Raw genomic sequence first — 10,844 nt, 5'->3', positions numbered from 1 at the left:
TGTGCACCTGGCCCTGTACATTAGCAGCAGGGGAGCATCTCGGGTACCTGCGCCCCATTGTGGCTGCGGCCTCTGCATACGCTGTACCCCAGTTTAGCTCTGATGCAATACTAATCATACATCCAGCAATCCGGTAATGGATCTGTTTTCCATAGAATCCAATGTTTAAAAAAAAAAGGATCCTGCAAAAATCAATTTTTTCAAAACGGACAAAAAAAGGTGTGTTTGCAGAATGGATCGCTGCCGGATCCGCTCTAATGGAGGATCACCGGCCGTGTGAACTCAGCCTTAGTGGTTTAGAAAACATACTAAAATAAAAAATTGCGTTGCCATTATCTGAGACTCATATATTTTTTTTTTTGTTACAATTTTTGCTTTTGTTGATAGCGCTGCTGTGTAACGTCTGAATATTCTGCAGCAATTTGACAGCACATGTGCGCTTCAAATCGCTGCAGAAACAAAAGCCGATTTCATGCGCTATGGCTGCTGCCCCCGCCATAGACAGAGCGGGAGCTGCATCCATAGTGCACAAATTAATTGACATGCTGCTTTTATGAACGCATGGATTTGGGTCAAAATTTTTGCATCCAAATTGCTGCGTTCATAAAAGCAACGTGCGCACGTCTCATTCTTCATAGATTGTGCAGGGGACGCAGGACACATGCATTTACACTGCAGTGCAATACACAGCATAAATGCATGCAAGTACATAACATGCGCATGAGCCCTAAGAGTTTGATTTTATCACCTGCCAAGCTGTAGTGTTCATTGATACCATTTCGGGATACTAATAACATTTTGCTTTTTTCTTTTTTTTTCATTTCTTTGAGGTCAGAGCTACAGCAACTGAGTCGGGTGTATGGCAGTAGGCTCGGGTGTATGGCAGTAGGCTCGGGTGTATGGCAGTAGGCTCGGGTGTATGGCAGTAGGCTCGGGTGTATGGCAGTAGGCTCGGGTGTATGGCGGCGGGCTCGGGTGTATGGCAGTAGGCTCGGGTGTATGGCGGCGGGCTCGGGTGTATGGCGGCGGGCTCGGGTGTATGGCGGCGGGCTCGGGTGTATGGCAGTAGGCTCGGGTGTATGGCAGTAGGCTCGGGTGTATGGCAGTAGGCTCGGGTGTATGGCGGCGGGCTCGGGTGTATGGCAGTAGGCTCGGGTGTATGGCAGTAGGCTCGGGTGTATGACAGTAGGCTCGGGTGTATGGCAGTAGGCTCGGGTGTATGGCGGCGGGCTCAGGTGTATGGCAGTAGGCTCGGGTGTATGGCAGTAGGCTCGGGTGTATGGCAGTAGGCTCGGGTGTATGGCAGTAGGCTCGGGTGTATGGCAGTAGGCTCGGGTGTATGGCGGCGGGCTCGGGTGTATGGCAGTAGGCTTGGGTGTATGGCAGTAGGCTCGGGTGTATGGCAGTAGGCTCGGGTGTATGGCAGTAGGCTCGGGTGTATGGCAGTAGGCTCGGGTGTATGGCGGTAGGCTCGGGTGTATGGCAGTAGGCTCGGGTGTATGGCGGCGGGCTCGGGTGTATGGCGGCGGGCTCGGGTGTATGGCGGCGGGCTCGGGTGTATGGCGGCGGGCTCGGGTGTATGGCGGCGGGCTCGGGTGTATGGCAGTAGGCTCGGGTGTATGGCGGCGGGCTCGGGTGTATGGCGGCGGGCTCGGGTGTATGGCGGCGGGCTCGGGTGTATGACAGTAGGCTCGGGTGTATGGCAGTAGGCTTGGGTGTATGGCGGCGGGCTCGGGTGTATGGCAGAAGGCTCGGGTGTATGGCAGTAGGCTCGGGTGTATGGCAGTAGGCTCGGGTGCATGGCAGTAGGCTCGGGTGTATGGCGGCAGGCTCGGGTGTATGGCAGTAGGCTCGGGTGTATGGCAGTAGGCTCGGGTGTATGGCAGTAGGCTCGGGTGTATGGCAGTAGGCTCGGGTGTATGGCAGTAAGCTCGGGTGTATGGCGGCGGGCTCGGGTGTATGGCAGTAGGCTCGGGTGTATGGCAGTAGGCTCAGGTGTATGGCAGTAGGCTCGGGTGTATGGCGGCGGGCTCGGGTGTATGGCGGCGGGCTCGGGTGTATGGCAGTAGGCTCGGGTGTATGGCAGTAGGCTCGGGTGTATGGCGGCGGGCTCGGGTGTATGGCAGTAGGCTCGGGTGTATGGCAGTAGGCTCAGGTGTATGGCGGTGGGCTCGGGTGTATGGCGGCGGGCTCGGGTGTATGGCGGCGGGCTCGGGTGTATGGCAGTAGGCTCGGGTGTATGGCAGTAGGCTCGGATGTATGGCAGTAGGCTCGGGTGTATGGCAGTAGGCTCGGGTGTATGGCAGTAGGCTCGGGTGTATGGCGGCGGGCTCGGGTGTATGGCAGTAGCCTCGGGTGTATGGCAGTAGGCTCGGGTGTATGGCAGTAGGCTTGGGTGTATGGCAGTAGGCTCGGGTGTATGGCGGCGGGCTCGGGTGTATGGCAGTAGGCTCGGGTGTATGGCAGTAGGCTCGGGTGTATGGCAGTAGGCTCGGGTGTATGGCAGTAGGCTCGGGTGCATGGCAGTAGGCTCGGGTGTATGGCAGTAGGCTCGGGTGTATGGCGGCGGGCTCGGGTGTATGGCGGCGGGCTCGGGTGTATGGCGGCGGGCTCGGGTGTATGGCAGTAGGCTCGGGTGTATGGCAGTAGGCTCGGGTGTATGGCAGTAGGCTCGGGTGTATGGCAGTAGGCTCGGGTGTATGGCAGTAGGCTCGGGTGTATGGCAGTAGGCTCGGGTGTATGGCAGTAGGCTCGGGTGTATGGCAGTAGGCTCGGGTGTATGGCGGCGGGCTCGGGTGTATGACAGTAGGCTCGGGTGTATGACAGTAGGCTCGGGTGTATGACAGTAGGCTCGGGTGTATGGCAGTAGGCTCGGGTGTATGACAGTAGGCTCGGGTGTATGGCAGTAGGCTCGGGTGTATGACAGTAGGCTCGGGTGTATGGCAGTAGGCTCGGGTGTATGACAGTAGGCTCGGGTGTATGGCAGTAGGCTCGGGTGTATGGCAGTAGGCTCGGGTGTATGGCAGTAGGCTCGGGTGTATGGCAGTAGGCTCGGGTGTATGGCAGTAGGCTCGGGTGTATGGCGGCGGGCTCGGGTGTATGGCAGTAGGCTTGGGTGTATGGCAGTAGGCTTGGGTGTATGGCAGTAGGCTCGGGTGTATGGCAGTAGGCTCGGGTGTATGGCAGTAGGCTCGGGTGTATGGCGGCGGGCTCGGGTGTATGGCAGTAGGCTCGGGTGTATGGCAGTAGGCTCGGGTGTATGGCAGTAGGCTCGGGTGCATGGCAGTAGGCTCGGGTGTATGGCGGCGGGCTCGGGTGTATGGCAGTAGGCTCGGGTGTATGGCAGTAGGCTCGGGTGTATGGCAGTAGGCTCGGGTGTATGGCAGTAGGCTCGGGTGTATGGCAGTAGGCTCGGGTGTATGGCAGTAGGCTCGGGTGTATGGCAGTAGGCTCGGGTGTATGGCAGTAGGCTCGGGTGTATGGCGGCGGGCTCGGGTGTATGGCGGCGGGCTCGGGTGTATGGCGGCGGGCTCGGGTGTATGGCGGCGGGCTCGGGTGTATGGCAGTAGGCTCGGGTGTATGGCAGTAGGCTCGGGTGTATGGCAGTAGGCTCGGGTGTATGGCAGTAGGCTCGGGTGTATGGCAGTAGGCTCGGGTGTATGGCGGCGGCCTCGGGTGTATGGCAGTAGGCTCGGGTGTATGGCAGTAGGCTCGGGTATATGGCGGCGGGCTCGGGTGTATGGCAGTAGGCTCGGGTGTATGGCAGTAGGCTCGGGTGTATGGCAGTAGGCTCGGGTGTATGGCAGTAGGCTCGGGTGTATGGCAGTAGGCTCGGGTGTATGGCAGTAGGCTCGGGTGTATGGCATCAGGCTCAGAAGCTTCCCGTATAAAAGCAGTGACCAAAACTTGCTCCAAAAACTGCTGTTACCCCTTTATATGCTGCTGTCAGACGCAGGGGGCTTCCAGTATAACAGCTCCTGAGCCGCCCCATACACCGCACCATGATGGGGATGGAGTCCTGCGTATGGCCAATCAACATGATAGTTATTAATTGCATGGTCTTTCTTACAGGACAGTAGAAAATGGTGTAGAACGAGAAGAGGTGGAGGAGGACGGGCAGCTGAAGTCCATCCGGGTGAATGGTAAGAAGAGAGAAGCCGCCCGAGCAGGGCTGTAATAAAAGGACAACGCTGCAAATGTGTGTGGATGTTTGTGAGGCGCTGAATATGATTTTTTTTCTTGGCCCTATAGATGGCTTAGTTTTGCAATTTTTTTGAAATATATGTCTCCTATTGTGGGGTGTAAGGATTGTGTATGTATAATTATATATATTACACATTTATATATACACTATGGAAGGTGAAACAATGCAATACTACCACTAGAGGGAGCTCTTTAGTTAGGAACTTGTGTGCCAAGTATTGATTTCAATAGGAGTGGAGTGAGCTCCCCCTAGTGGTGGATACTGGTTGGTGAAGTTTTATCATTCTTTATCGGATTTATTTTCATTTTACTTTTTTTATGAAAAATAACAACAAAAATTCCGACCCTTATAGCGATAAATTCTAAAACAAGCGCCAAAGAATATTAATCCTAATTGCAGAAAAGATAACATGTAGCGGACAATACCATTAACCAGGAATATTAGATGATAACCTTTAACGCACTCAGATCACCGGGGTAATTATATATTAACCCATAACAGACCTGGATTACCCAAAATTGTACTATGAACCCTTTACCCCTAAAATTCTACCTTGACACATATACTACCGGGAACATAATTATCCCCAAAACATCCCTATGGGTCATAAAGTTGACATTGGAAGATGACATTGTAGGCAAAAATCCTAAATGACATAGACAAGTTGTGTGTGGTTCCCTGCAGCGTCTCCACTGTATACTCACATGATATATACACATATATACACATGATATATACACATATATACACATATATACACCTCCTGCACTTTACAGATCCCTGTCCCTTTTGTGCATTCATTTTGCAGGAGTAGAAGATGAACTCGCTCTTGCCCTCGAAATAAGCAAAAGGGATCAGAAGAATGTTCCACCGCCGCCAACAACCCAGACCCGGGAGCCCCCACACAACGTGCAGAGAGCGCCCCCTACCTGCCTGGTGCTGGACAGCGACGATGAGGATGAGGATCTGCAGCTGGCGATGGCGTACAGCCTGTCCGAGATGGAAGCCGCCGGGCAGCACAGAGCAGGTGTGCGAAGTAAAGGGAGAGCAGAGAGACAGCAAAGGGGGCAGAGGTGCGAGGAGCCCCCCAGTCACCAGCAGGGGGCAGAGCGCACAAGACAGCAGGCAAAACATGTGCGACCACAGAGAGAGACAGCAGAGGAACAGGCAGAACTCACAGAGAAAGTCCAGGAAAGTAGAGGGGGACAGGGGGACCCCAAAAGTAAAGAGGAGAAAAAGAAGAGAGGATGCTACATTCTCTAGTGATTCTGGTCTCGTTATTTCTCATAGAATGTGCATTTTTTTTTTAATTTAATCTATCGCCTAGGGTGGGAAATCTGGATTTACCCTTGCAGTGCCTTCCCTTCCAGCAACTAATGCAGTTCTTTCTCTTCCAGCAGCTAAAGGGTTAATCCTGCAGAGCATTGCAGTGCCTTATTTTTTTCCAGCTGCTAGAGGGTTAATCCTGCAGAGCATTGCAGTGCCTTATTTTTTCCAGCTGCTAGAGGGTTAATCCTGCAGAGCATTGCAGTGCCTTATTTTTTTCCCAGCTGCTAGAGGGTTAATCCTGCAGAGCATTGCAGTGCCTTATTTTTCTTACAGGTGCTAGAGGATTAGTCTTGCAGAGCACATTGTGGTGCCTAGAGGGTTAAACCTGCTGAGCCTTGCAGTGCCTTCTTTTTCTTTCAACTGCTATAGGGTTAAATCTGCAGAGCACATCACAGTGCCTACTCTCTTCCTGCAGTTAAATGATTAATATGCTGGGCCTTCTCTCTTTTCCAGCTGCTTGAGGGTTAATCCTGCAGAGCATTGCAGTGCCTTATCTCTGTTCCAGCTGGTAGAGGGTTAAACTTGCAGTGCCTTCCTTTTCTACCAATTCTGCTATAGGGTTAACTTTACAGAGCACATTGTGGTGCCTACTCTCTCTTCCAGCAGTTAAATGGTTAATCCTGCAGAGGACTGAAGTGCCTTCTTCCAGCTGCTAGAGGGTTAATCCTGCAAAGCATTGCAGTGCCTTCTTCTGTTGCTAGAGGGTTAATCCTACAGAGCATTTCAGTGCCTTCTCTCTCTTCCAGCAGTTAGACAGTTAAAGGGGTTGTCCAGGGCTTGAGACAAAAGTCTGTCGAATCACAACCTTCACGATTCTCTGGTACCCCCCCCCCCCCCCCCCCCGTGCCGCCTCGGCGCTGTCATCGCCACACATGTGGGATATGAATACTTGCAGTCACGAGCCGACCTGTCTCATTCGGCTTCTCTGAACTCGCTTCTATCGAGAAGCTGAACGTGTCTGGTCATCCCGTGACGCAGCGATGTGACCGCTGAACTACGAGGAATGGTGAAGGCATGTGCATCGCACATCTCATACTTCAGCATTCACTTAGTATCTCCTGCAGACTCTTGTCCCTGCCCGGACCCTCCCTAAGCTTCTACGCTCTGCTGCTGCCTCCTGTAGCGGATCTCTTCTCCTGCCTCCTGTAGCGGCTCTGTGCTCCTGCCTCCTGTAGCGGCTCTGTGCTCCTGCCTCCTGTAGCGGCTCTGTGCTCCTGCCTCCTGTAGCGGCTCTGTGCTCCTGCCTCCTGTAGCGGATCTCTGCTCCTGCCTCCTGTAGCGGCTCTGTGCTACTGCCTCCTGTAGCGGCTCTGTGCTCCTGCCTCCTGTAGCGGATCTCTGCTCCTGCCTCCTGTAGCGGATCTGTGCTCCTGCCTCCTGTAGCGGCTCTGTGCTCCTGCCTCCTGTAGCGGCTCTGTGCTCCTGCCTCCTGTAGCGGCTCTGTGCTCCTGCCTCCTGTAGCGGCTCTGTGCTCCTTCCTCCTGTAGCGGCTCTGTGCTCCTTCCTCCTGTAGCGGCTCTCTGCTCCTGCCTCGTGTTTCTGATCTATCTCTGCTCCTGCTTTGAGAATCTGATCTCTCTCTGCGCTGCCTCGTGTATCTGATCTCTCTCTGCGCTGCCTCGTGTATCTGATCTCTGCGCTGCCTCGTGTATCTGATCTCTGCGCTGCCTCGTGTATCTGATCTCTGCGCTGCCTCGTGTATCTGATCTCTGCACTGCCTCGTGTATCTGATCTCTGCGGTGCCTCGTGTATCTGATCTCTGCGCTGCCTCGTGTATCTGATCTCTCTCTGCGCTGCCTCGTGTATCTGATCTCTGCGCTGCCTCGTGTATCTGATCTCTGCACTGCCTCGTGTATCTGATCTCTGCGCTGCCTCGTGTATCGGATCTCTGCGCTGCCTCGTGTATCTGATCTCTGCGCTGCCTCGTGTATCTGATCTCTGCGCTGCCTCGTGTATCTGATCTCTGCGCTGCCTCGTGTATCTGATCTCTGCGCTGCCTCGTGTATCTGATCTCTGCGCTGCCTCGTGTATCTGATCTCTGCACTGCCTCGTGTATCTGATCTCTGCGCTGCCTCGTGTATCTGATCTCTGCGCTGCCTCGTGTATCTGATCTCTGCGCTGCCTCGTGTATCTGATCTCTCTCTGAGCTGCCTCGTGTATCTGATATCTGCGCTGCCTCGTGTATCCGATCTCTGCGCTGCCTCGTGTATCTGATATCTGCGCTGCCTCGTGTATCTGATCTTTGAGCTGCCTCGTGTATCCGATCTCTGCGCTTTTCCCACTCCGGCCGGTTCCTGTCGCTCTGTCCGGGGTCAGGGGTCGGGTTTCCATTCAAACTGCCAAATGTAAAGTAAGATACAATGTCACACTGTCTCTGCCTCCAGACTGTGATTCCGGACACTGTAATTGTTGCGTCTGGAGGGGCTTTGCTTTAGTTTTGTGCCATCGTTCTTGTTTTGAGTCCACCCTCAATAGTGAAATTCCAGGAGCCGCCTCCATCTTTTTGGTTTCTCGCCCTCTGCTAATAATAAGACGAGTCTCAGAGTAGCTGAGATCTTCAGTGATATTGGTAGGGGTCTGTCTTCGCTGCGGATTATCTGTCCCCCCATATATTTGGACATCTGTCTTTTCTGCAGCTGCACCGCTCCATATATTCCTTACAGTTCCATTTGGAGAAAGTTCTTTCTCATTGAAGTGTATGGGGCCGTGTCCATTGTAGACACCTATGATCCCAATGACTAAGATTTCCATTTGTCCTGATGATAAAGTTGCCCGTTCATCTTCGATACCTGCTCGCTGTTCCTCTGCACCCGCACAATACCTATGCATGCTCAGATTGACTGAGCGTGCATGTGTTTTCAGTAGGGAGAGGGGGATAAGCGGCTGGTTTACACCCCTGGTGTCGGCTTACCTCCCCTGAGGACAATTGTTGGATTTCAATATATTGAATTCTTTACTCCCCATGAGATAAGCGGCGCAGGGTGCGACTGACAGACGCTAATCTCCTGTCTGGAGCGTCCCGTGACCTGTACATTGGGGAGTTGTTTGGATTTGGGCTGGTACCGGACCACCACTAGGTATTTTCCGCCTGCAGCTCGTCCTCGGCTGTGCGTACACCCAGGATTCGGCAGCACCTCTCCCCCTCGTGCTGATTGTTGATGACGTGCAGCGCCATGATCTGTCTACTGAATGTCTTGCTTTTCTCACTAGGTGTGTTCTGAGAATGGATGACATACAGGGCTGTTCCCATCGCTGGCTGGGGGGTACGAGGGGAGCACAGACAAGCGTAACCCCCCGACCACTGCACCTTCCACTGCGCAGGTTTGGCGTACGGGCTCTACCATCCTGACAGATTTGGTGACCCCTCTCCCCTTTCTTCCCATATTCTGCACAACACTGGAATGAACCTCTTTTTTTTTCGGATGGGAGGGAGATAGCACTTGTGAATTTCATATGGGGCTGGACCCAAGGGACATGACACACACGAGCATGCACGGATAAGAGCGTGGCTGCGCGTGTAATGCATATTTATATCCGGCGGGATGGCGTGTGCCGTGTTATTTGCTTTATTTAATATATTAATCATAGACTGAATTCAAGCGATGAGGACGTCTGAGGATGTGCATTATCCACCTGCTACATTAAACCTGACCTTTTATTATCTGCGAGTGTTCTTATGATGATGAATAATATGCACAGGCTCCAGGAGACGATGAGTATGTGGATCCCCCAATGCCCCAGGGGATCACTGGATCCTGCCAAGATCCACTACATACATGGAAAGCTGCTCAGCACTGCCCTCTAGTGGGATGGTCCATACAATTCTGCAGGATTCACAAAATATTGAAAATCAGACAAGGGACCGACCAGCCACCACTGAGAGCTACTTCTCCAAGTGTACTATATTAAAGGGATTGTACAGAAATAAAAAGACATGGCTGCATACATAGCGCCACCCCTGTCCACAGGCTGTGTCTTTAAGAAAGCAGGCGTGCTAATTTATTTGTATGTAAATAGTGATGAGCGGCACTACCATGTTCAGGTGCTCGGTACTTGTGACTAGTGATGAGCAGCACTACCATGCTCGGGTGCTCAGCACTGGTAACTAGTGATGAGCGGGCACTACCATGCTCGGGTGCTCAGCACTGGTAACTAGTGATGAGCAGGCACTACCATGTTCAGGTGCTCGGTACTTGTGACTAGTGATGAGCAGCACTACCATGCTCGGGTGCTCGGTAGTTGTGACTAGTGATGACCGGGCACTACCATGCTCGGGTGCTCGGTACTTGTGACTAGTGATGAGCGGGCACTACCATGCTCGGGTGCTCGGTACTTGTGACTAGTGATGACCGGGCACTACCATGCTCGGGTGCTCGGTAGTTGTGACTAGTGATGAGCGGGCACTACCATGCTCGGGTGCTCAGTACTTGTGACTAGTGATGACCGGGCACTACCATGCTCGGGTGCTCAGTACTTGTGACTAGTGATGAGCGGGCACTACCATGCTCGGGTGCTCAGTACTGGTAACTAGTGATGAGCGAGCACTACCATGCTCGGGTGCTCAGTACTTGTGACTAGTGATGAGCGGGCACTACCATGCTCAGGTGCTCAGTACTGGTAACTAGTGATGAGCGGGCACTACCATGCTCAGGTGCTCAGTACTTGTGACTAGTACCGAGCATGGTGGTGCTCATTCATCATTAGTTTCATGCAAAGCATGAAGGAAAATAAAGTGAAGCTGAGACAAAGTGATGGCATATGTTACCCACATGCCATGGGTCTGAGTTTGGAATACCCCATTAAATTCACAACATATCTGTATCTCTCTTTTTTTTTTTTTTTTTCATATTTTACACATTAAGCTACCTCTAGCCCTCATTAAGAGACGCTCACTGCTTATGGATTTATACAGCTAGTAATAAACTCAATGGCATCTGTATAAATCTGTATGTAGTGAGCTCTTTCAAGTTGTGACTGTATAATCTGTATGTAGTGAGCGCCCCCTAGTGGTAACTGTATGAATCTGTATGTAGTGAGCTCCCTCTAGTGGTGGATGTATAAATCTGTATGTAGTGAGCTCCCTCTAGTGGTGGCTGTATAAATCTGTATGTAGTGAGCTCCCTCTAGTGGTGACTGTATAATCTGTATGTAGTGAGCTCCCTCTAGTGGTGACTGTATAAATCTGTATGTAGTGAGCTCCCTCTAGTGGTGGCTGTATAAATCTGTATGTAGTGAGCTCCCTCTAGTGGTGACTGTATAATCTGTATGTAGTGAGCTCCCTCTAGTGGTGACTGTATAATCTGTATGTAGT

General features: G+C 52.5%; 1 protein-coding gene across 2 annotated transcripts in view; it reads left to right on the top strand.

Moving 5' to 3' along the window:
• Positions 1 to 9,194, top strand: part of DNAJB2 (DnaJ heat shock protein family (Hsp40) member B2) — a 25,109-nt gene extending 15,915 nt beyond the window's left edge. Inside the window, exons 9-11 of one of the 2 annotated variants that reach the window (XM_075317119.1) lie at positions 4,072 to 4,142; positions 5,013 to 5,231; positions 8,744 to 9,194. In XM_075317119.1, coding sequence (XP_075173234.1) covers positions 4,072 to 4,142; positions 5,013 to 5,231; positions 8,744 to 8,754 — 301 coding nt within the window. In that variant the 3' untranslated portion in view covers positions 8,755 to 9,194. The other variant, XM_075317118.1, reaches the window with a different exon arrangement.
• The last annotated feature ends 1,650 nt before the right edge of the window (positions 9,195 to 10,844 follow it).

Source organism: Anomaloglossus baeobatrachus, chromosome 7 (assembly GCF_048569485.1).
Source record: "Anomaloglossus baeobatrachus isolate aAnoBae1 chromosome 7, aAnoBae1.hap1, whole genome shotgun sequence".
NCBI lineage: Eukaryota > Metazoa > Chordata > Amphibia > Anura > Aromobatidae > Anomaloglossus > Anomaloglossus baeobatrachus.
This window is presented reverse-complemented; position numbering and strand designations above follow the sequence as displayed.